The sequence below is a fragment of the Parastagonospora nodorum genome, assembly GCF_000146915.1.
Source record: "Parastagonospora nodorum SN15 chromosome Unknown scaffold_36, whole genome shotgun sequence".
In the NCBI taxonomy this organism is placed as follows: domain Eukaryota; kingdom Fungi; phylum Ascomycota; class Dothideomycetes; order Pleosporales; family Phaeosphaeriaceae; genus Parastagonospora; species Parastagonospora nodorum.
This window is the reverse complement of record NW_001884584.1, coordinates 18,569-41,963: the sequence shown is the minus strand read 5'-3', so window position 1 is coordinate 41,963 and position 23,395 is coordinate 18,569. Positions and strand designations below refer to the sequence as shown.

At 51.2% G+C, this 23,395-nt stretch overlaps 15 protein-coding genes across 15 annotated transcripts; 10 read left to right on the top strand and 5 right to left on the bottom strand.

The window, feature by feature from the left end:
• Positions 1–16: 16 nt before the first annotated feature.
• SNOG_15136 (hypothetical protein) lies at positions 17–1,191 on the bottom strand (the record flags this gene model as incomplete). The annotated part of the gene is made up of 2 exons (XM_001805247.1): positions 17–563; positions 650–1,191. The coding sequence occupies 2 exons, from the start codon at positions 1,189–1,191 to the stop codon at positions 17–19; spliced, it is 1,089 nt and encodes a 362-aa protein (XP_001805299.1).
• A 260-nt stretch (positions 1,192–1,451) lies between these two features.
• On the top strand, positions 1,452–1,819 carry SNOG_15135 (hypothetical protein; the record flags this gene model as incomplete). Its single annotated transcript, XM_001805246.1, has 2 exons — positions 1,452–1,464; positions 1,548–1,819. The coding sequence occupies 2 exons, from the start codon at positions 1,452–1,454 to the stop codon at positions 1,817–1,819; spliced, it is 285 nt and encodes a 94-aa protein (XP_001805298.1).
• A 1,395-nt stretch (positions 1,820–3,214) lies between these two features.
• Positions 3,215–4,874, top strand: SNOG_15134 (hypothetical protein; the record flags this gene model as incomplete). The annotated part of the gene is made up of 4 exons (XM_001805245.1): positions 3,215–3,889; positions 4,015–4,138; positions 4,267–4,542; positions 4,618–4,874. 4 exons carry the CDS (start codon positions 3,215–3,217, stop codon positions 4,872–4,874), a joined length of 1,332 nt encoding a protein of 443 aa, XP_001805297.1.
• A 2,006-nt stretch (positions 4,875–6,880) lies between these two features.
• SNOG_15133 (hypothetical protein) lies at positions 6,881–7,576 on the bottom strand (the record flags this gene model as incomplete). Its single annotated transcript, XM_001805244.1, has 2 exons — positions 6,881–7,084; positions 7,109–7,576. The coding sequence occupies 2 exons, from the start codon at positions 7,574–7,576 to the stop codon at positions 6,881–6,883; spliced, it is 672 nt and encodes a 223-aa protein (XP_001805296.1).
• A 10-nt stretch (positions 7,577–7,586) lies between these two features.
• Positions 7,587–8,795, top strand: SNOG_15132 (hypothetical protein; the record flags this gene model as incomplete). The annotated part of the gene is made up of 1 exon (XM_001805242.1): positions 7,587–8,795. One exon carries the CDS (start codon positions 7,587–7,589, stop codon positions 8,793–8,795), a length of 1,209 nt encoding a protein of 402 aa, XP_001805294.1.
• On the bottom strand, positions 7,646–8,038 carry SNOG_20172 (hypothetical protein; the record flags this gene model as incomplete). The annotated part of the gene is made up of 1 exon (XM_001805243.1): positions 7,646–8,038. One exon carries the CDS (start codon positions 8,036–8,038, stop codon positions 7,646–7,648), a length of 393 nt encoding a protein of 130 aa, XP_001805295.1.
• Positions 8,796–9,590: 795 nt separating the features above from the next.
• Positions 9,591–10,112, top strand: SNOG_15131 (hypothetical protein; the record flags this gene model as incomplete). The annotated part of the gene is made up of 2 exons (XM_001805241.1): positions 9,591–9,827; positions 9,912–10,112. The coding sequence occupies 2 exons, from the start codon at positions 9,591–9,593 to the stop codon at positions 10,110–10,112; spliced, it is 438 nt and encodes a 145-aa protein (XP_001805293.1).
• A 101-nt stretch (positions 10,113–10,213) lies between these two features.
• Positions 10,214–10,525, top strand: SNOG_15130 (hypothetical protein; the record flags this gene model as incomplete). The annotated part of the gene is made up of 2 exons (XM_001805240.1): positions 10,214–10,264; positions 10,325–10,525. The coding sequence occupies 2 exons, from the start codon at positions 10,214–10,216 to the stop codon at positions 10,523–10,525; spliced, it is 252 nt and encodes an 83-aa protein (XP_001805292.1).
• Positions 10,526–12,068: 1,543 nt separating this feature from the next.
• Positions 12,069–12,411, top strand: SNOG_15129 (hypothetical protein; the record flags this gene model as incomplete). The annotated part of the gene is made up of 3 exons (XM_001805239.1): positions 12,069–12,130; positions 12,232–12,239; positions 12,380–12,411. The coding sequence occupies 3 exons, from the start codon at positions 12,069–12,071 to the stop codon at positions 12,409–12,411; spliced, it is 102 nt and encodes a 33-aa protein (XP_001805291.1).
• Positions 12,412–13,408: 997 nt separating this feature from the next.
• Positions 13,409–14,012, top strand: SNOG_15128 (hypothetical protein; the record flags this gene model as incomplete). Its single annotated transcript, XM_001805238.1, has 2 exons — positions 13,409–13,891; positions 13,947–14,012. The coding sequence occupies 2 exons, from the start codon at positions 13,409–13,411 to the stop codon at positions 14,010–14,012; spliced, it is 549 nt and encodes a 182-aa protein (XP_001805290.1).
• Positions 14,013–14,651: 639 nt separating this feature from the next.
• SNOG_15127 (hypothetical protein) lies at positions 14,652–16,127 on the top strand (the record flags this gene model as incomplete). The annotated part of the gene is made up of 2 exons (XM_001805237.1): positions 14,652–15,023; positions 15,078–16,127. 2 exons carry the CDS (start codon positions 14,652–14,654, stop codon positions 16,047–16,049), a joined length of 1,344 nt encoding a protein of 447 aa, XP_001805289.1. The 3' UTR covers positions 16,050–16,127.
• A 440-nt stretch (positions 16,128–16,567) lies between these two features.
• SNOG_15126 (hypothetical protein) lies at positions 16,568–17,447 on the bottom strand (the record flags this gene model as incomplete). The annotated part of the gene is made up of 2 exons (XM_001805236.1): positions 16,568–16,627; positions 16,758–17,447. The coding sequence occupies 2 exons, from the start codon at positions 17,445–17,447 to the stop codon at positions 16,568–16,570; spliced, it is 750 nt and encodes a 249-aa protein (XP_001805288.1).
• Positions 17,448–17,823: 376 nt separating this feature from the next.
• Positions 17,824–20,309, top strand: SNOG_15125 (hypothetical protein; the record flags this gene model as incomplete). Its single annotated transcript, XM_001805235.1, has 3 exons — positions 17,824–18,017; positions 18,078–20,059; positions 20,108–20,309. 3 exons carry the CDS (start codon positions 17,824–17,826, stop codon positions 20,290–20,292), a joined length of 2,361 nt encoding a protein of 786 aa, XP_001805287.1. The 3' UTR covers positions 20,293–20,309.
• Positions 20,310–20,527: 218 nt separating this feature from the next.
• Positions 20,528–21,754, bottom strand: SNOG_15124 (hypothetical protein; the record flags this gene model as incomplete). Its single annotated transcript, XM_001805234.1, has 3 exons — positions 20,528–21,072; positions 21,123–21,359; positions 21,643–21,754. The coding sequence occupies 3 exons, from the start codon at positions 21,752–21,754 to the stop codon at positions 20,528–20,530; spliced, it is 894 nt and encodes a 297-aa protein (XP_001805286.1).
• SNOG_15123 (hypothetical protein) lies at positions 21,632–22,006 on the top strand (the record flags this gene model as incomplete). The annotated part of the gene is made up of 3 exons (XM_001805233.1): positions 21,632–21,651; positions 21,679–21,945; positions 21,991–22,006. 3 exons carry the CDS (start codon positions 21,632–21,634, stop codon positions 22,004–22,006), a joined length of 303 nt encoding a protein of 100 aa, XP_001805285.1.
• Positions 22,007–23,395: the final 1,389 nt, after the last annotated feature.

Below are 23,395 nucleotides of genomic sequence, written 5' to 3'. Positions count from 1 at the left end.
GTCTATGATGGTGAAGCTAAAATCGTTCATGAATAATCGCCGGCCTCCCTCTCTCGTCGTCTCCTAAGCTCGAATTACTGTCATTGTCCAATGTTTGCCCGTGATTCATACTTTGATTGCGTGTAATTGGAATCCGAATCTCGGAGCGTTCCGCGACAACTGTGGTCGACACGCTCTTGTTGATTCCATTTCTCCACTGTTCGGGTGATACTCCAGTGTCCAGGAATACCTTTTTATCCGAGTCCTCGCTAGCTCTTCCCCCTGTAATGGTTGTCTTTGTTACACCTCGCTCGGCTGCTGGCCTGAGCCGGTCGAGTGGCTGCATGCTGCTGAAATGCGAGCTCTTCTTCCTGCTCCACCACTTTCCAGAAGAGTTCTGACCGCTGGATCCGAGGGACGACTTCAGGAGAGGTCGAAGGGTAGCTATGCATCCTGCTGAGATGCCAATACCTACTTCTACTGTTGTCCAAATCGCAAAATCTGTTGTGCGGTAGAGAAAGTCTCCCTTGTATGGTTTGAGGGTCGATGTGTAAGGCAGACGGATCACTGTTGCTGTGGAACCACTGCATTGGGTTATTAGCGAAGGGTTCTCGAGTCGTGTATGGCCGGAGAGTAGAGCCGAGATACACAAAACTGTAGGGCTACTCACATTGCAGCCAACCCAATGATGCCACTCACGACCACTTTGGCACGTTTCTTCATCTGGAGATCCTTGACGATGAAGATAGGGAGGATTCCAAACGTCCAGTCCGCAAATGAGTTCAGACCAGAGACGGCGTATGTAAATATGACAACCAGATTTGCGGAAAGACAGCGGCCATTGCTATTCGGATCCAGGTCCCACCAGAACGAGATCGGGTTGCACTGGAACACGACCAAGAGTGTGTAGGCTATTCCAAGAAAGGCTGCGACGATCATGATGATGCGGATGATCCAAATGTGGATAGGATGGGTAGTAATGCGCAGCAAGAACAGCCCGACGGCGATCTTGAGCAACGACGTGGACAAAGTGTAGAAGACCTCGCAGAGGAACCAGAACTGCAGGGCTTTCTGGGCGGCCTCATCAGTGAGGTTCTCGCGAAGCTGGCCAGAACCGTGTACTGCTCCACCCAGTTGGCATGCGAGGTACGCGGTGAACAAGAACAGCGTGACGACCATGACTTGATCATCCAATCCAAAGGATTTGACCATAAAGGTTCTACACAATTTGTTAGAATAACACCGTATAGGGCTGCATATTGTGGAGAACGGACCGAACATAACATCGCAAACCCACAGTTACCCAAGTCAGAACGAGGAACGTTATTGCAACGCCCGCGATTTGACCGCCGCGATCATGGAACATATTGACCACTCCCTTGGCGTAACTCAATTGTCTTGAACAGGCAGAGGCCCGCTCGTCCGTTGCAGTACGGAGTATCGAATTTGTACCTGTGGTCGCCGCTGGCAATATGGCACAACGAGGTAAGTCAGGGAAGGTGTCTTGGAGGACGCGGAATGCGATCTTCCAGAGCTTTTGACAGAAACCATTCTCCTCCCTTTTCCAGTTCTTGTCCTTAGTGCCTCAGCAAAATCCCTCCCCACAGACATGCCGGTCGCCGTCTGCATGTTAGAGCAGAGCGAGAGCAGCAACTCGTCCGAATCTGGTACCAATGATGAGTATCTTGGAAGACACCCCAGCAAGGCGACAGTTTACCGAGAAACTCTAGGCCCGAATCGTCTTCTCCGACCCAGGCAATTGGTCGGGAACATTAATTTCGGGCCTACACGAATCGACTTCTCCACTGATCCTCAGAGTGACAACTCGATGGAACTGTAGCGCAAACATCTGCTACTCATGCGTCTGACGCTAAACTGTTCCCGCCGCTTCATTCTTCCCGTATGGAGAAGGTTCGAACGGCAACCCGCATCCAGGAACAAAAATCTCGGTCCACATCGGCCAGCGCCCGCTTGCTTTGATTTGCAAGCCATGCACAAATTTTGCCTAGGTGCTCCTCGGGAAGTTTTTCGAAGCCCTCGCTCGCTTAACCGGTCGTTTGATCGTTCGAGGTGGCTGCCGCGTCCCCGTTGCCACTGCCGTGGATGCCCTTAAACTTGTAAGCCCCACTCGACTCCTGCCAAAGCTAAAGGGATGCCGTTCGCACTCCACTTAACCAGTCTCCTCAAATCTGAAACATGCGTGTTGCGTGCATGGCTCGACTGGCGCTTCTGCTTCCGTTCGATTTCCCTCCTGACAGGCGTCTTGCGGCTGCATTTGCCTGAATTACCGCTTCTCGCCACTGTGCATCGCGATAATGCATCATTTGGCTCAACAACGATGGCTATTGCAGTTGGATCACTACTGAATATACATAGTTTGGATCCTTCGTTACCGCATAGACAATAGCATGACATACGCTATTACGTGGGCTGACCACGGTGTACCCTGCCCCAGCTAGGACAGGGGAAGTGCAGACATCTCTAGTTCACTCACAAAGATTCGCCCCTTTGTGTCGCGCTCACAGAAAAGGTTTTCCAGCGCCTCTGCCTGGGCCCTGAACTGATGCAACTTGATTGATACCTAAAGGTGTGCCATCTTATTCAGAGGTCGACCGATAGCTGGCACCACCACCAGTGTCACGCACGCCATCTGTAGGCAATTTTCGTCATTATCCTACCACAGATTTGCGCCATACCGACCACTGGAAGACTGTTGCATTGGTTCATTCGGCTTACTACCTTCGCTTTCTTATCTCTCGAGTGCGCAATTGGCCGTCTCCAGCTCCCATTCCGTGCTATCTTTCCTGCCACTGTGGTGTCATGGCAGCCAGTTTCGTGTCGCTCTACCCCTCGATTGGTCGTGTATTCCCGCAATCGCTTTCGTGTCTAAACTGCAGGTTTCGCCATGCAAGCCATTTCTTGTGCACACATCACGACAGAGAGGTTGCCTATCCAAGATGGCTTGTCTTGCATGAGAGTCGGAGCCTTATAGTCTTCCTGGCCATCTCACATCATGCATAGTTCATCTTGATTTATATCCGTACCACAAGCGACCACAATGAATATGACCAAAGAAGTCTCTCCGAATAGCACAGCGGTTGAAAAGGGCCACACTGCCGCACTGCCAGAACCTACTTGGCGTGGATGGCTCTAGGATACAGCCGATGCTTCTAGAGAAGAACGAAGGTTTCTTTTCAAGCTCGATGCTACACTACTGACATTTGGTACTCTCGGCATGCTCATCAAATCGATCGATACATCCAACATCACCAACGCTTTCGTCTCCGGCATGAAAGAAGACCTGGATTTGTATGGCAATGAGTACAATTACATTGTAGTCGCTTGGACTATCGGCTACATCATTGGGCAATTGCCATCGAACTTCATCTTGACTCGCGTACCCGCACATATGTGGATACCATTCCAGGAAGTCGGATGGACCGTGTTCACGTTTGCACTGGCAGGTGCCAAGTCCTATCGTGCGCTTTTGGGCCTTCGTTTTGTGGTCGAACTTTTCGAGGCAGGGTACTGGCCTGCGCTTTACTATGTGCTTGGGTCTTGGTATAACAAGTGTGTGTGCCCAGAGCAAGGTCGTCGTTGTCACGAGTACTGTCATTTTGTCGCAGGAGAGTTAGGTAAGCGCAACGGCATCCTCCAATCTGCGGTATCGATTGCACCGATCTTCAGTGGCTTCCTACAGGCGGGCATATACAATGGTCTTAACGATCATACTGGCCTGGCTGGATGGAGATGGCTTTTCGGTAAGCTTCAAGAGGCATCAGACAACTATATCACTAACATCAGCTTGGTCATTAATGGTGTCATTTCCATGCCGGTGGCTATCGCGGCGTATTTCTTCCTACCAGACACACCTGGGACAGCCAAGCCAAACTGGATTTTCACGGAGCGGGTAAGTAAACGCTCCGAATCGTTCCATGGATATAACGCTGAGACTTTGATTAGGACCTACATATTGCAAGAGAAAGGATGGCAAGAGCTGGTCGCAAACCTGAAGGCACCCCGTATACCGTAAAGACTATCTTCGAATATCTGACAAACTGGAAGACGCTTCTCTTCACCTTGATCTTCATGGTACAGCCCTTTGGTTCTCAACCATTCCAAGCCTTCGTCTTCTGGCTGAAAGCACATAACAAGAAGGGTCAATCCCCTGTCTACACTATAACACAGATCGTAAGTCGTTACCAGTCCCTTATGCTATCGTTATCTTGACAGCATTAACCTGAAATGAACAGAATACGTACCCTACTATCGGCAACGCCTTTACAGCAGTGTACGGCTTGTTATGCGTCTGGATCTCTGACGGGCCATTGAAAGGAAGACGATGGCCTGTCATCTTGTTCTCTAACATGATCGCCATCGTCATCTTCGCTTTACTTGCCGCGACCCCGGTCATGGGACCCTTTTCGCATCGCGCACCACTGTACATTGTATCTTCGATTGGGGGCAGCATGGTACCACTGACCTTGGCCTGGATGGCAGAGCTCCTTTTCGATAGCGCCGAGCAGAGAGCCTTCACTGCAGCATCAATGAACACTCTGCAATGTAAGCACGATCTTACCTGCCTATGACGCCTAATAATGGTACTTGCAGATACCTTTACGGCTTGGATACCACTAGTATGGTTCCAGCAGGTGCATCAGCCTTATGTCACTCCCGGTAACCACGCAGCAGCTGTCATTGCTGGTTTAAACCTCATCATTTTTACGACGATTGCTATGCTCGCACGCAGGGAAAGGTCGATCAAAGTGCGCGCTGGATCTGTGTCAGCTGAACCTGATGTAGTGTCTGATGGCAGCAGCGACGGCGACAAAGTGTCGCGCAATGTGGTCTTGATCCATCCGAAGGCTGTCGAAGTAATTGGCACCGCTGTGTAGTGAGAGATACACCTGGCAGGCGAATCACGAAGGAGAATCTCTTGAAGCTGATCTATTACAGTTTCCAACACGGGAATGTCGTGTTTTAACTTAATGCAATGTCAATGCACGAGGATAAGGCAGAGCAAAGGTTGACAGCCTTTTTTCTTCCATGCTCATTTCAACTATTACCCAATGCCGATCTAGCATCTTCGGTCTAAGCGATGCGGCTGAAGACTTCGCCAGCCTTGCTCATTTACCCCTTTCAGTGCTTGACTAACTCAAGCAAACGCACGGCAACGCGCCGTGGACCAATACCACTACAACTTTATCCCTAAACACTGCTTCCACTGAGTTCCACCGTTCAGGAAACATCGCGTCTTCAGAATTTATATCGCGAAGTGTGAATCTCGAGGACATCATTGTTGGGGAATATCGGGAGGTCATGGAGTTCGTTCAGATCAAAATCATTTTGGTGACCAAAATTATCGGCGCATGCGGACAGGCTCCTTAGTGAAAAATGCTATCTAAGCACTTAATAGAGTTGTGTCACTCTATTGTGGCGTCAAATCTTGCCTGAGGCAGAACTAGCGTCGGCAGCCCCGCGATGCTTGGAAGCTGTGCTTGTTTTCATCACTACGCGCGACACTAAATTCTTTTGGAATACAAAACCTTGTCTCTGGTTTTACATTGACAACAATTGTTGTTGTTTTGGCTCTCACCTTAGACTTTAAAGCGATTCGTCACGCGAAAACCCGAGTTTGATGAGCGTGCGAAGCTGCATACTGAAGTGCAGCGACCTGCGCAAATTTCCAGTGAATAGCGCGGAGTTTGTGGCGCTTGTGGCGCTTGTGGCTACACATTCATGGCTTGGGGCGTAGCAATAGGGGAGCTGAGTAGCGTTGCAAGCCTCACTTGGCTTGTTTTGCTTGTCTAATCTTCATCGCGAACGTCTATGATTCGCGTGAGTTGGATAAATAGCAAATGTTTGAGCTAGACTGACGCAGGTACGCTCTACGCGATGCTATCAAACTGTCCAATGTAGCGTTTGGGCGTCCACATCGTTCGATGGGCAAGAATAGCTGTCGCGCTGCTGATTGCGAAATCTGTATTGGTCCCTTTAATTCCATCTATGGCCTCGCAAGTGCTTCTTTTCGTATATCAACTGGTTTTTCACACGTTTTCTTTGTTCACGTCTTTGCCACCGTTGTAAGCGTCGTTCATATCACCATTGTTGCTTGCGATACGGTGCCATGCGAGCCATTATCCTTTGGGTCCTCACTGCTGCAGCAGTCGTTACTGCACAGTCAGTCACCAGCAATGGTCGCTGCGGCTCACTCCAAGGACATCTAACTTGCAAGGAAAGCGTTTTCGGGCGCTGCTGCTCGCGGTAAGAGACATTTGTCGTTGGGGTCTGGGGCAGACAGGCTAATTGAAGCCAGGTACGGATGGTGTGGGGATACCACTGGGTATTGCGGTGTTGGCTGTCAAAGCGGTTACGGCGCGTGTACACCGTCCTCGTCACCCCCCAAAAGCTCAGTCTCTACCGACGGGAGATGCGGGAGGAATGGCAAGACGTGTCACGGATCAGGCTTTGTCAGTTGCTGTTCGTCGAAAGATTGGTGTGGTGGTTCACCGAGCCACTGTGGAGTTGGTTGCAAATCATCCTTTGGCGCGTGTTCTCATGTGGCATCTACACTCCGCACCAGCTTTCGGTCTTCCACTTCCGCCTCTAGTCCGATCTCGTCTCCTTCTATCAAGATCTCCAAAAATGCCCGCTGCGGCTACCGGAATGGCATCAAAACGTCCAGCCTTGGGCAAAGCTGCTTGAACTCAAAGTGGGGTGACTGTTGTTCGCAGTATGTGTTACAAGGCAGCCATTCATAAATTCTATGCTGATATTGGAACAGGTACGGTTACTGCGGAAGTACTCCGGCATATTGCTCTACTGGCTGCCAGTCTGGGTGGGGTAGCTGCTCGCTTACACTCTCATCTTCGACGCCGGCCAAGTCACTCCCAACATCGTCTCAAAGCTCGACTCTTTCGTCCGCAAAGATTAAGTCTTCAACAAGCTCATCGAGTTCAACAGGAATGTCGTTGTCGCGAGCTTCAGCCGACACTTCGTCTGCCATAAGCTCGACAAAGACTTGGTCAGACGAAGGTTCGACATTGGCTGAATCAGCTGTGACCATGACCATTACCACAATCATCCAGTCATTTTCAGTAGCAGGCTCAGAATCTGACTCTATTCACACTCCCTCAATGTCCGTATCGCAGAGCGCGATCTTGCTATCCGTCTTGTCTTCTTTCGCCATCACACCAAGCACAAGCACCTCTGCGCCGGTGCCATCTTCGGCTACGATCAGCTCATCAACAGTAATACTGCTAGATCTATTCACATCCTTGGTTGTATCTACGACAGAAGTATCGTCTATCACACCGACTTCCTCTATCAGCAAGGCTAGTTCTGTGGAGCCATCCTCCAGCCTGATTACTGAGGGCTCAGAGACCACACCAGACTCGTCGGCGCTATTCAGCTCCATGCTAGACCCATTAAGTACTTTATCTCCAACAATTTTAGATAACGCAGCCACAGCGACTTCTTCTGCGGATATGCATTCGAGCACCCCGTCGGTGATGCCGACAAGCAATGTTGCGTCAAGCAGCGACGAGTCTTCATCCAACACTACACCTGCACCTTCACCCTCGTCTACAAGTGACATGGTCGAAACCATGTCCACAGAGTCCCCACCTGCGACCGTATCATCAAGCACCGCAACGCCATTGCCATCTCATGAGGATTCGTCAGGCAACACGGTATCTTCGCCAAATCCGGTCATGTCTTTCTCGACAACATTGGCACCGTCGTCGCAAATGGCCGAGGTGATGGCCAGTGGGTCGACTCCTGACGCTATTACAACAAGCGTAACGTATTCGTCAGCTTCTGCTGACGTTGTGTCGAGCACCATCACTGACTCGATGCTGCCGGCATCATCTCCTTCCAGCAGTTCGAAATCCTCGTGGATCAGTTTGACGTCACCCTCCACTGAAACCGAGACGTCATCTTTACCATCGCCAACCTCATCCTCAACCTCCTCAACCTCATCCTCAACAGTACACGACGCCGTTTCGACAACCTCTTCGATTATAGACGCTTCGATTATAGACGTATCGTCGACCTCCATTGATGTTACATCAGGCAGCCTGAAAACTTCAGTTTCCACGTTCTCTATTGATCCATTTCAGACTCCATCTACCAGTATGGATATTACTTCAACAGAGTCTGCGACCCTTGCCATTATCGAAACGACAACCACTACATTCAGCGACCTGGCCACCACCCCCATAGCAAGCCCCACGCCTGAATGTTTCGCATATCCATCGAACTATGTTCAGAACGGCGATTTTGATGTTCCAAGCTCCGGAACTCCCTTCTGGGATATTACGCAAAGTCCCAGTAATGGCCCGTGGAACTTGACTCGTTGGGGAGCTACTGGAGCTTGGAGTGGATCCGGGGTTGGTGGCACCTGGTCTTTGTCTGCAAAGACATCAACGGGTAATGTGGGCAAGGCACAAGGAACAATATCTATTCGACAGGATGGGATTTTCATTCCTGATGGTACTGTCGTGGATGTTTCCGCATCGTTCCGACCAACACGCTCGGCTAAACACAATTCTAGCGCACCGTATGTGTTTACTTTGAGGTTCGATAACTCCGTCATCGATACTTTCAAGCCAGACACCAAGTCTAGCCAGTATTCCGATTACCGCCGATTGACAAAGACCATGGTGTCTGTTGTCGGAGATGGACCCCACTCGGTCGAGCTTCTAGTCCAGACGAAGGGCAGCGACAACACATGGATTTTTGACGCGGATGATTTCACAATTGCTGCTCGGCATGGGCCTAATCACATGGAGTTATGCAGCTCGCTAATATCATAGAAGGTACATAATTATAGTGCTGATTGCATTTTTGCATACTCAAATGACATTAGTGTTTCACTCTGTTACACCATGAATTTCGCCGCTTGCACAGCATTCAATTAGGCCAGCACCTTAAAGAACCTTTACTAATTACCTAACTACACAGATACCTAAGTAGCATCGCCGTCAATGCTGCCAGGAGTGTCTGCGCAAAGCTCGCGACGTGACCAGCATTAGCTGCGGTGTGAAGCTCGCCCTGCAAGGAACGAAACTTGGATTCTCGAATCTATTACAACTACAGCCGATTTATCATGTTTCTCCTGCTGTAGCCGTTGGCTTATCTGGTTTGCTGCGCGTGCCGAAGCGAGCAGCACGCGCATCTTCCAAATAATCGACTTGCAACGTGATATGTCTACAGCTAAACCTTGACATCGCAGACATGTCATGTATGCTTTCAGTATTCCCAGCGGCTAATCGAACTACATGCAAGATGAGTTGTCTTTCCCCGCCTGAGTTCCCTTACGCCTTTTCCCCGCAACAGCGGCCGTTTGATCTATTCCGGTGAATGCGCCGGCGCAGGCAACAAGAAGGGGAGGAGGGAGATATGCAGAGTGTCTGCATTTCGAACTGACATCTGTAAAACATTGCAACGTCAGGGAAGTCTCTTGCTTCCAATATACTATCGTTTATCAAATGCAGCTTTCTGGAGTGTCGGACGTTAGCATCGCATTCGAGCTTGTGGCCCATACCAACCTGTGCAATTAGACCTTTTTCAGATTTGTCCAATTCGCCTTTCTTCACCAGGTGGTCAGCATGGCCTCCCTCAAGTCTCCATCTCGAATCATTCAACTTGCGACAACGATCCTCGAATCAGTAACAATAATAGATCATGGCCTTGCTTCAGATGGCATTGCTTCACCAACCTTTGACGAAGCTTCGTTCAAAATCCTGCCCGAGTTGTCCGCACATCACGATGCTGTGCTTGATGTCATTTCTGAGCTTCTCGATCTCTTGCTAGAGCCTTTGGATCTGATCCACAGGCATAGCGGCGTAAGTCCTCTCAGCTTATTGCAAGGGTCCGATAGCTGATTGCGAGGCTTGGCTCGCTAGTACAACAATTCGGTATGTATGCAGGCCATTTCAGAGTTCAAAATTGCAGATTTAGTACCACTCCGAGGCCAAATATCATGCGACGACATCGCCACCCAAACGCCAATTACGAGTGAGATGACAGCGCGCCTCCTGAGATACGCCATGACTATGCGTATCTTCCGCGAACCTGAGCCAGGTATGGTGGTGCACACGGCTGTTTCTGAGCCATGCGCCGGTCAATGAATGGCTTCGATCTGGTGCACAGGAAATGTGGCCAGCAGCTGTAAGGTTGGCACCGACTCCATTACGCGCGGCGAACCTCTTGGAAGGCTGATGGTATCGAGATGGTCGAGGCTCTTCAGAAGTGGCCAGCGTCCGAAGAAGTTAATGAGACGGTAGGAAGATTCCACCTCGAGTAAAAAGATCAAGATGACTGAGTGCGCGATCGTTGTTAGGATTATGCATTAGCGAACAACATCTCGGGTGCTATGTACGAGGTTTTCGCTAAAGACATCGAGCGGGGTTCGCGATTCGCAAAAGGCATGCAAATATTCACTGAGCATCCCCAGTTTAGTATTTCCTACGCGACTGATCACTATGACTGGGAAGCTTTGGGCCAAGCTCAGGTTGTAGATGTCGAAGGTTCTCGAGAGTAAGTCTCCCTGGCTTTGGCAAAACGATTCAAACGTCTCAGCTTCGTTGTCTAGGACATGGACAAAGTTGTCGAGAACTTGATACCCCCGGAAGACTTGCAAAAGAGGGCGCAGTTTATGGCCCATGACTTCTTCTCTTCACAGCCAATCCAAGGAGCGGACGTTTACTACTTGCGCTGGATCCTGCACAGCTGGTCTAATAAGTGCGCTATTCTCATACTGCGTCTAGTACCTGCACTGAAGCCAGGAACACGGGTGATACTTCAAGAAACCCTGATGCCAGAGTCTGGCGAGGTAGCTTTGTGGAAAGAGAGGAACCTTAGGTATGTAAAAAACGCATTGCGAATGAGAAGCAGGCACTGACTGACGTCTCTCCGGGGCAGCTGATTTGCACATGGCTGCAGCTTTTAACGCACAAGAGATGACAAAGATTTAGTTCGAAAATTTACTCAAGAAGTGTGACCCAGCTTTTGTGCTTCGAAAGGCTATCGAGCCTGGTGGATCAGCACTTGGTTTACTAGAATTTGTGTGGAAGGGCGTGAAATGAAAAGTCTCGGTCCATCCAGCGTTGCGTTACTCTCGAGTTGGAACAGTTGATTCTTCATCCTGTTTTACTCGCTCTCCACAGGCTGAACCGATTCGTAAATTATCGACGTTCGCGATGTAAGGGATGGAGCACAGGTGGGTTAAAAAATTCCCCTGGACATGACTTTCAACGGTCGTGAAACCTACCAGCACCTGGGCAGTCGCAGCTGACCATGGAGCACTGCACTACTAGACCAAAGACGTGGGTATCCTGGACGCACGACTCAAGCTCATCATGTGATAGCAACACAGTTTGACTTGTCGCAAAAAATGCATAAGGAGCCTCGTGACGAGAAGAACAGGCAATTTGTTTTGTGGAGCATGCAGACGAAAGGAAGGTGTTTCAGGATCGGCGGTGACGCAGCAGCACCTGTCGTGACAACTCCCGCCAAGCCGGCACGTTCTGCGACAAGCCGGTTGGGCGCACAGCAATGCAAGTCGTCTGAGATGGCCATTTTGTACCGCAAGGGCCATTACACGATCTGAACATGTGCACGCAACTCCACAACATGCTAGAAGACAAGGTCGACCGGTACGGACGGTATCAGCGAGTGCAGGGCGGCGCTAGATAATATCCCACTCGCATTCATGTAGGCCGCGGTGCACATGCAAATGCGAGCGCTTTAATCCCTGGTGCCTCAGCCCAGCCGGAGAGACAGCCGAAAGACGAGTCAGCTGATCCGAAGGGCGGTCATTTGTAGTGAGACGAGACAAGCAGTAACTCTATCCTTCTGACAGGGCACATCTCACTCGGACAATGAGGAATGAAAGTTATCTAAAAAAAAATTGACGGCGACGAGTTCTCCGACCGACAGGGTGTCCTTGAATATCTGTTCTGCACTGAAGCAAACACAGTCGACGGTATTTCCGCGAGTGTCTTGCTCACTGTGCAAGAGTATTCATTCGTTACTGTCAAAGACGTGAAAGTACTGGGGATGCACAAGCCTAAGATTGTTAGAACATGGAAGCAAAGACGCTCTCGACAGTCATGTTCACAAAGCCTATATTAGACGCGACTTCAAAGTGAGTGCTCTGGTGCTTTTCTTATCGTCTTTGTTAAAAGGGGCCAATCTGTTGAACCCACACTCGTACACGTAGCAAGGAAAGTTACTTAGCAGATGTAGCTCAGACTGTACGTAGGAAAAAATTGGATTGGCAGAGCTGCGAGCTGACAATGCCCATAAGCTAACCACTAGCATTCGTAATACCAATTGCAATTTCAGCAGTTGCAGTCCCTCTCCCTGCAATGATGAGCTCTAAACAACTCTATAGCTTCAGTTGCGGCCATTGCAAAGACGCACTGAGCACCTGGACGTTTGATAGAGAATGTGCGAGTGTAGCATACATTCCATGTGTTCTACAGAACAAGAGTCTCAGCCCAAGGTGACAGAGATACCTCATCCCCTAATTGCACACTTGATTTCAATGCTTGAAATAGAAAGCTTCTCGGTCTATTGAACAAGATGTTATTCATTAAAGTCACACATCTTTGCATGCATTGTCAGCGCTTGCTATAGAAGGATATGCGACAGAAGCTGCACGCCCCCCATCAACCAGCAAGCATATAGTCTCTGGGTAGCATCTATTACCATCATGAGCTGAGGCCTTCAGCTGAGCCTCGTCGCTGCCTGGCTGGCACTGTTCGTAACAACCAGTCGGCCTTACGTATAGACCAAGCCCGAAAACTCCAAAAAAGGATCCGTATAACAATGCTCGCAATGTGCAGTCGTGCCACTTAGCATACTCCGCGACGGATAAGAGGGTAGCCGTGCGCGGTGTCGCTCCGCCATCGACATTTCCATGACTCGTGAGCTCAGACCATGACCGAAAGCAGTAGTGACACATCGGCAATGCCCCATGGAAGCGGGTACTGACAGATCCCGGGGTTACTCGCAGAGCCTCGCCCTTTCACTTGATCCCTGCTCATTGCATAACTACAGGCTGAAATAATGAAATTTTCTCACTGTCGACCCTGCCAAGCTACACATTCACGGAAAGGCTTGAAAGATGTTACGTGCACGGTGCGCTAAGGGTTATATCCACATGTCTCTTGTACTCGGACCGATTGAACATGGACTCCATGGTATGGGATGAGGAAATGGTGATAGCAGTTATCTGGACCAAAGTGAAGGATTGGAAAAGTACAAAGTGTGAGGTCCAGCCGTCTACATTGTCATTATCCATTCAGTTCTCATCGTCTTCTCCTTCTCAACAGCTCACTTCTTCCTCTTCTCAACGCCTCTCGCTTTACTTTCAAGCTTCGATTCTACAACTTCAAGTCCGTGACTTTTCAATACCATCATGCCTTCCTTCACCACCATCATCGCTGCCATCGCCGGCTGCTCTGCTATCGTCAACGGTGCCGCAGTCCCTGCTAAGAGCGTCGCTCTTGAGGCCCGCGACAACTCCGCCCATGGTCTCGCCAAGCGCGAGCCCGTCATCGCTGCTATTCTCCTCGCGGCCGGTACCGCCGCCGTCAGCGCCGTAGTCACTGAGGCTGTCACCGCTACTGCCGCGTTCATTGGTGACGTCTCGAACTTCGATGCTGCTCGCGAGTCCTTCACTCAGCAGACTACCCGCGAAATGATGGCCAGAAACCCAGACCCTGCCCGTTTCCAAGCTGCGGCCTGCTACAACAATGCTTTTACGGTCGCTGATCCCGCCAACATCGACGGTCAGAACTCAGTCAAATTCAGCCTTGGTCTTCTCAACACCGACTACGAGTGCATGTATATTGCCGCTCCCAACCAGTTCTTCACTGAGGGTGATGGTGGCTTCATCAACGTAAGTCGCGACTACACACATAAACTTATAAGAATCTCTACTAATGCAACCACAGCTTTCGTTCACTCACACTGACCGCTGCACTTTCGACGAGGCTACCGATGATCTCACTTGCGTCTAAGTGACAGAACGTGTAAGGAAGGAGATTGCTAGCCTTTCTTACTCTCTGCGAGAGAATGTAGTTGTTAGATCTTGTAACAGTTATACTTCTGTTACTTTCTCTTATACGAAATCTGCCTAGTATCAGTTTGCGACTTTGTCTCTTTACGCCTAGAAGGCATGCGATAGATCTCATATTCAATTTATCATCAATTTGCTCAAAAATTCATTAAGTTCATTCGTGAAATAGAGGCATGTATAATCAGGAAGAGTGTAATAGACTACCGTCGATATTCCGACGAAGCTCTACTGCCCCGAAAACTACATGTACTAGATAGCTCCTACGCATGAATCGTCGCCTGGAACCGCCTTCGAAATTGAACTTTTGTGCTATCGTTAATACTTTTATAGAGTCTTCGCAGAGATTAGTAGCGATATGGCGAACCGACAGAGTCGCGGCTATTTTCTCCATTGCGAACAAATTTCCCGCCTCTTTTGGCTTCGGATGTAGCTCCGGCTCCCTGCGAAAGATCTGCGCCTTGCATTGTTAAGCCGAGCGGTCCCTCATCAGACCCACCATCAACACTCTAACGTCCCGCGGCCAGCATCGTGCGACGACGAATCGCAAGCCATGTGATTCTGGCCACGTACGCGCCGAAACATGCGCCGGCTTACCCCCACGCTCCGAGGCATCGCGGGACATTTGTTGAGAACCTCAATCAAATCACTCGTCGGTCAACACGACTCTCCGGTCAACGCGACTCTCCTTACTGTACCGCTAGCCATGGCACAGAGAGTTCTTCTTCGACCGACAGGCTTCGCACTCGCGTTGCGTACTCCACGATCATGCCGAAAGTTTAGCACTGTCTTGGACACTCCTGTGTACCCGGTATCTGAGCGTAACACCAACTCTGCGACCCAATCGACAGTGTTCAATGATGCGCTCAACGCTACCGCTCCTCGCACGACCTGGACTAAGGAGGAGATTTCAGAAGTCTACCACACTTCGTTAATCGATCTGACATATGCATCGGTATGTTGAAGCGGTCTTGTTGTGTAAGAGTGTGACCTGATGAACCATTCGCAGGCCACAGTGCACCGACGCTTCCATGACCCTGCCGCTATCCAAATGTGTACACTCTTCAACATCAAAACTGGTGGATGTAGCGAAGACTGTTCGTACTGCGCGCAATCATCTCGATACGACACTGGCTTAAAGGCCACCAAACTCAGTCCTGTGGATGCAGTCCTAGAAGCGGCGCGGGTGGCCAAGGAGAATGGAAGCTCGAGATTCTGCATGGGTGCGGCATGGCGCGACATGCGCGGTCGGAAGACGAACTTGAAGAACATCAAAGAGATGATCAAAGGTGTCAGGGGAATGGGCATGGAGGCGTGTGTGACGCTGGGCATGGTGGATGCTGCGCAGGCAAAGGAGCTAAAGGACGCTGGCTTGACTGCGTACAATCACAATGTCGATACGAGTCGCGAGCACTACCCCACAGTCATCACGACGCGAACATATGATGAGCGCCTCAACACCATCAAGAATGTTCAAGAAGCGGGTATTCACGTTTGCACGGGTGGTATTTTGGGCTTGGGAGAGAAAGCTCGCGATCACGTTGGCCTCATTCACACTGTGGCTACGCTGCCTGCACATCCTGAATCGTTTCCGGTGAACGCATTGGTTCCGATCAAAGGCACGCCTCTGGGTGATACACCGCCAATCCCATTCGATGCATTGCTGAGGACCATTGCGACTGCTCGCCTCGTCATGCCGACTACCATAATCCGGCTCGCGGCTGGGCGTCACACTATGCGGGAAGAGAAGCAGATCCAATGCTTCCAAGCTGGCGCCAACGCTGTGTTCACTGGCGAGAAGATGCTGACCACGGCATGCAATGGCTGGGAAGAAGACAAGGCGATGTTTGCCCGATGGGGACTGAGGCCGATGAAGATGGAAGAAACGATTGGTGAACAGCGCAAGGTGCCAGGACAAGAAGATGCCGAGATGGTCGTGGCCGCTGCGGAAGCTGATGAAACAGCCCGTATTCTTGCCTGAAAAGGTTGCTATGGAGAATACTATGCATAAGTCTATACGATGTCTTGCCAGCTTCTTTGAGCATCACAGCCTCGCTTGCATCCCAGCTTTGCTTTTAGTCTCCTTTTCTCTGTCATGTGACATGTCTTTGCACCACTCCTCAAGCACCCTGACCAAGCTTTCTATCTGCGATACCGTATTTCCTGAGTGTAAGCAAATCCGAACTCTTTCGGTGCCGAATGGTACTGTTGGCGGGACCACAGCTCTGACCATCAATCCGCGGTCTTGCAAGCAGCGCGCTAGTTCTTTCGGCTGATACACTTGGATAGAGAAGATTGGTGACCGTGGACAAGCACTGGGTATCTTCAGCGCGGCGTGAGCGGCGGACGATCTTGTCCGAAGCGCGCCCAATGAAGCAAACAAAGTACGAGTAAGGTGGTGAAGGTTTACTTGCAGGGTAACTGTTTGCCCTGTTTGTAGCAGTGTGTAAGATGAGCGGATGGCGACTAATGCTGGGTAGGCCATGAAGGTTGTGTAAATCAGTGGACGAGCATAGTTGATGAGGTATTCTCGTAACGTGTGAGACCCAAGTATGATTGCTATGTTGAAATTAGCTATGCAGTCTCCAGTCGAAAGGAAGCAGTTAGCCTTACCGCCATTGCTTGCCAATGCTTTTCCGAACGTATGCAGACGTGCAAATACGCGGTCTTCAAGTCCCAATTCACACACCAACCCTCTTCCTCGATGACCTAGTACACCTGTAGAATGTGCCTCATCAATAACGATGTACCCTCTTTCGGACCCAACCAGCTCTTCTACAGCGTTTACGATCTCTTTCAGTGGCGCCAGATCCCCATCCATGCTGTAAATCGACTCCACGGCCACAATTACGCGCCTTTTCTCCCGTCTCAAAAGTACATCTTCATCCACAAGATCTTGCAGAACTTCCCTGAGATCTGGGACCGAGTTGTGCTTGAATGCGATGGTTTTACCCGCTCGCGACAACCGCATGCCATCGTGTACACTCGCGTGCACAAGCTCATCGTACACGATTACATCGCCTGGCTGTGGCACACAAGCGAAGAAACCCGCATTTGCATCGAAGCCGGAGTTGAACAGCAAGCCTGCTTTTGCGCCATGGAATTGCGCGATATCCCGCTCCAGAACCTCTGCGTATGTCGAATTGCCGTCTAGAAGGCGCGAGCCTCCACTGCCTTGCGGTAGCTTAGAACTTGCCAGTTCTTCCAAAAACAATTTTTTGAACTGCGCAGATGTTGCGAGGGATAGAAAGTCGTTGGATGAGAAGTCTACCTGGTTGGCAAGAGGAAGCGTCAATTTGCGCAGTGTCGAAGTCGTACGCCGGCGATCGAGTAAGTCCTGCAGTCGCTTCTCCAACTCCGTCTGAGACTTGCCTTCCATTGTTCTGTCTGGCTTCCCTTCCAGATGGGCCACTTGATATGGCGACATCTCATCACCGCAAACCTCGATGCATGACAGTTATGATGAGTAACACTATTCCAGGGTCCCGTTAGTGCATCCCGACAGTCTGGGTGGTCAAGTGTCATCGGAGAGTACTCCGCACCATCCGCATTGCAAGGGTGACGAGTTAGGTTAAATTAACTCAATTTGTCCACAAATCTGCGCGGGATGCTTCACGGAATGTTCCATTAATGGTCGCAAGCTTCGCTCAATTTGGGAGCGACGTCGGCTCAAGACCTTAAGACCTCGGCTTAGTCGTGAGCACAACGTCCCGCTTGCACAGTCGTGCTGGAGTAATAAGATAATGCAGTGAAAAATGGCGAGAGTGCCAGGAGGGTTGTGGAAGAAGCTCGTTGCCGTGCAGATTTACGGTGCAAACACCGGTGTCGGCAAAACTGTCTTCTCTACACTGCTCGGCGCGCATTTTGGGAGAAGAGCGGGTGCGAAAAAATGGACTGTGCGGTACATCAAGCCAGTATCAACTGGTCCTGAGAATGAAGCGGACGATAGGTGCGACCGCTAGAGGAAATATTCGTAAGCAGGAAGAACGTTGTAGCTGATGTTGTGCAGTTATGTCCAAAGGTACAGCGGCCATAAAGTGTCCACACTCTTCAAATTCGACGATGCTGTAAGTCCGCATGTCGCAGCGAGGAAGGCAGCTCGAATTCCCGCAGACGAGCACATCAATCAAATTCTCGCGAAACACCTCCAGGATGAAGCAGACGCAATCGCAGCGCAGCAAGATGCCATGGGTGTCGCGCTCATCGAGACCGCCGGGGGTGTGCTCAGTCCAGGACCATCAGGGACACCGCAAGCAGACCTCTTCCGACCAATGCGACTCCCCACAGTTCTCGTAGGTGACCATCGCCTCGGTGGCATTGCTGCAACAATCTCAGCCGCCGAATCACTCATCATACGCGGCTACGACCTCGACGCCGTTGTGTGCTTCGACGATCAGAGTAAGTACGAAAACGCAGAGTACTTGAACCAGTATTTTCAGAAAATGGCCATCCCGACTTTCACTCTCCCGTGGATTCCGAATCTGGACGGCATACTGCTGGGTTCGAAACAAGAGCAAGAAGTCATGCAAAAGTACTACACCTCGCAGAGCCAGACCGAACACACACATCTCGTAGCCGAACGCATCATCCACCGCCACACCTCCCGCCTCGCAGATCTAGACTCCATGTCCGAGCAAACCAAATCCGCTATTTGGCACCCTTTCACGCAACACAAACACACCGCCAACGACTCCGTTCTCGTCTTTGACTCCGCATACGGTGATTACTTCCAAGTAGCCAGCACCGACAAGGACTCGGCCCTGTACCCTGCCTTCGACGGCTCTGCATCATGGTGGACCCAAGGTCTCGGGCACGGCAACCCGCACCTCGCACTCGCTGCTGCATACGCGGCCGGACGATACGGCCATGTCATGTTTGCTGGGGCTACGCATGCGCCTGCCCTTAGACTCGCACAAAAACTGCTTACCAATCTTGAGAATCCGCGCTTGGAAAAAGTGTTCTACACAGACAACGGCAGCACGGCGACGGAAGTCGGGATAAAGATGGGGCTGCGCGCGGCATGTAAGCGGTACGGCTGGGATGGTGGGAAAGAGCAGGTTGGCGTGTTGGGCCTGAAGGGGAGTTATCACGGCGACACGATTGGCGCGATGGATGCGAGTGAGCCGTGTGTATTCAACGAGAAGACTGATTGGTATCGCGGGAGAGGGTATTGGTTCGATTATCCCACGTACAAGATGAAGAAAGGGAGATGGGTCGTTGAGAATATGGGCGAAGAGAAAAGCTTCGCGAGCCAAGATGAGATATTTGATCTTGGGAAGAGGGGGGATGAAGCGCGAGCTTATGAGGAGAGGATTGAGAAGACGCTGGATAAGCTAGTCAAAGAAGAGGGAAGGAAGTTTGGCGCGCTCATAATGGAGCCGGTGATCTTGGGTGCGGGCGGGATGCTCTTTGTTGATCCGCTGTTCCAGCAAAGCCTCGTGCGTGTTGTGCGGCGGTACAATTTTGCATCCACCACTTTTCCCACCTTGCCAGACGAGCACGCATGGTCCGGTCTCCCAGTCGTATTCGACGAAGTCTTCACCGGTCTTAATCGACTTGGGCGCTTCTCCTCGGGATCGTTCCTCGGCGTTCATCCAGACATCAGTGTTCACGCCAAACTGCTCACCGGTGGTCTTCTTCCGCTGGCTGTTACAACCGCAAGCAAATCGATCTTCGACGCGTTTTGGGGCGAGGAGAAGTCTCAGGCTCTTCTGCACGGACACAGCTATACTGCGCATGCGGTTGGGTGTCATGTCGCTAATACCAGTTTAGATGCTGTGGAAGAGATCAAGAATGGCGGTGGGTGGCAAAGCTTCATTGAGGAGTGGCAAGCGCACGACGTGGAAAGACCTGTATCGTCGATTGACGAAGGGCTTTGGAGCATGTGGTCGAAGGATTTCGTGAAACAAGTTTCCAATCACCAACGCGTGGACTTTGTCAATGCGCTGGGTTCTGTGTTAGCAGTGTCTTTGATCGACGGTTCTGGCTCAGGTATGCCCCATCTTCCCTCTACTCATATCTCCTACTAACGATATGTAGGTTACACATCATCCGCATCCGTTGGCCTGCGTGATGCTCTGCTGCACAAAGCTTCCGCGTCATCCATTCAGATCCATTCGCGCATCCTGGGCAACGTCATTTACCTGATGGCGAGCATGACGGCGAAACCTGCTCATTTGGCAGATGTGGAGAAAGCATTCTTGGAAAAGCTGGGTCAGTCATAGCCACGTAGGAAGAGAGCGCTGCGCAAGTGTGACGAGTTTCAGTCATGATTATTTATTTTTTCATCTGCCATTGAGATTCTCCCTCATCATTTGTATGTACGGTGAGTTCCCACATGCATATTCATTTCCGTTCTCCAATCAAAAGTCCTGCCCAATCCTTGCGAGCAGACTTCAGCCCAAGTCAGGTGGCGTCGTCGGACAGGTACATCTGCATTCTCAGAGAATGGCTTGACCCTCAAGCTGGGTTGCACTTAATACCACACTCCCGGCAGTTCGGGTTCTTCTTCCAGCTGCAGTTGCAGCTGTTCTCGCAGCCTGCGTCACCATCGCACATCTTCTTGCAGGTCTTGATGCTATGCTCGCAGATGACACAAGGTTCCGGGATGCGTTTTGAGAGTTGATGGCGAGGGAGGTGAGAGGTGTTGCTAGGAATGGCACACACGGCACAGCCGCTGCGCTCGTTCCAGGGGCTGCATCGCTTCTCGCAGTCAGCGTCACCTTTGCACATCTTCTTACAGAGCCTGGCGGCAGTATTGCAGATGATGCAACGGCGCGAAGATTTGTCGTCGTTGACATGTCGAGGGTCTTCGGAGCGTGGCTCCTCAGAGCGAGGGTCTTCAGAACGGCGAGGATCCTCGGAGCGCGGGTCTTCAGATCGACGTGGATCCTCAGAGCGGCGAGGGTCTTCAGAACGAGGATCTTCCGAGATCAAGCCAGAAGCGGGAGTTGCGACGTGGAGCTCAGCAGCCTTGGGACAGTTCTGAGGCGCCTCGACGCATCCTGTGGTCACATTAGCACACTCCATCAACGCATGAATCTCGCAAACATACCAGCATGGCGGCACCAGAGTCCCGGGTTACCAAAGCGGTCGCAGTTGCAGCCGCGCTTAGCTTCCTCGGTACCACCGTGCTCCTCGACGCACTTGAGCCACGGCTGATGGCAGTAGTGGTCGCACTGCTCGGGAGTAGGAGCAGCGATAGTGCGGGCTTGAGGGGAGATGACTGCGGCGGTGGCCAGGGCGAGAACGCTGGTGGCCGCGAGGAGGAGGGAGTTGAACTTCATGATTGCTGCTCGGTTGGAGACAATTGCGAGGTGGTGGAAATAGAGAGAAACTCTAGTTGGTGAGGTAGAGTTGAGAAGAGGGAGGGGAAGGGAGAGGGTTTATATAGCAGGCTGAGGTGAGAGAGCGAGCGGCAGGTGCTGGGTCAGTGCGTAAGTTGGAGGAAGGTGCGGGTGAGGCACGACAGACAAGCGGAGCAGAGAAGAGGTGAGAGTGAGAGAAAGCGCGCGGGGCTACAAGCGAAGTCGGCGTGCTTGAGCGGGCAAGTCGATAGTCTACATGGCACATACACATGGAGAGTGAGATGGGCTTGACTGACTGCGAAGAGACTTTCTGCTCGAGGGTGCTGAGTGTACGGGGATTGAGACTTGGATTGAGGACGACGTGCTCTGTGAGGCACATGTTAAACTGGTGGTATCACCGACGAGCAAAGTACTCGAGGTGGGTCAGCTTCCATGTGCTTCGAAGTCTACAGACGATGATTCGAGCACTACGAGAAGGAGCGCCGGTAACGCGGCCGGAATCAGCCCTACGAAAAGGAGTGAACCTTACGGCACGACTTCTCCCCCAGGCGTGAGCAAGCTGAGGCCAAGGTAGGTCGCTTGCAAGAACGGAAGAGCCCTACGATATGTATACAGCACGAAAGTGAGATAAATTGACGAGAACCCGGAGATTTGTTTCGAAGGAGGAAGGTGTCTTCCATGCTACATGTGATGATATCAGCATCAGACATGTTCTTGACCAAATAAAAGTGAGTGAGTACACGGTCACGGTACTCCTGTGAAATAAAACATTACTTTTGATTCAATGTGGGAGTTGCTCAAATGCGTGACTGAAAGAAGGAGAACAACGACGAGAAAGATGACTCGAGGCGTCCGAATCAGACAAGAACCACCCTCCTGAGAATCAATCCGTCATCAACGAGCAAAGGGTAGTGCGTCGCATGAGTGACTTTCTACCATGGAAACCCACTTGACATTGGATGTAGAATGAAGACTAAGAGTGGAAGACTAAATCTGCGTAGCATTCTGCTCAATGTAACCCAAAATAAGATTCTTTGTCTACAGATCCTATATGTCAATAAGGTGAACTGTGGGAAATGGCTGATGTCTACTCGTGAGACGATGCGTTTGGCGGAAGTTGTGGCTGGGCGCCTAAAGCTTCGACCCCGCTTCATGGCGCTCTCACGCAGAAAGACTGCCCCAGCATCGGGCGTCTCACAAGCCGATGTGGATAAGACTGAAGCTTGTATATATCAGCGCATGTCTGCACGTGTAGATGACTCATAGAGATCTGCAGGGCTTAGTCAGTGCGATTATCAGAAGGTGGCAGCCTGATGTGACGGCAGAGACAACATCTCGGAGTTTACGGCGCTTGGCCTTGGACCTGCAATAGTCGGGACCAACACGCACCTACACCAAATCTCTTTCACCATTATTACCGCCTGCCAGCGAGTGTCGCCAGGTCGAGCGCGCACAGTTTTTGTGTAATTGGGCGCCTTGCAGGAGCGGAAACGTCATCACGAACCGGGCGCTACGTCAGGAAGCAGGAAACAACCGTGAAGGGTATCTGCGCGCATTCCACGACCCGCCATACATTGGCTGATAGAGTGCAGCGCAAAGCGCGGACCGTACCCTTGGATGCGACAAGTCTCGACTGAACTTATCGAGGCTTTTGTCTGAGCACAGTCCAAACTGCCGCGCCGCACTGGACACTCGATCGCACACCCGACGAAACGAGCTGAGCGACAACGCGCAGGAGGCACGGATTGAAGACTTGAAGTGCGAACACACCGTGTGCCACAGCCGCTAGGAGAAGGGACCTCGGCGCGTCACGTATCACGGGACCACGGTTCCAACAACCAGACATAGCACACCAGAGTGTGGAGGGGTCCGATAAGACGCAAGATGCCTCCCACACCACCGTCGACGACGTCGTCAAGCGCGGGACAATCGCCGCCAGACCCGCAGTTCAGAGTTGTGCGCAAGAGGAACCGCGTGCCTCTGTCGTGTGGACCATGTAGGCACAGGAAGTAAGCGACCA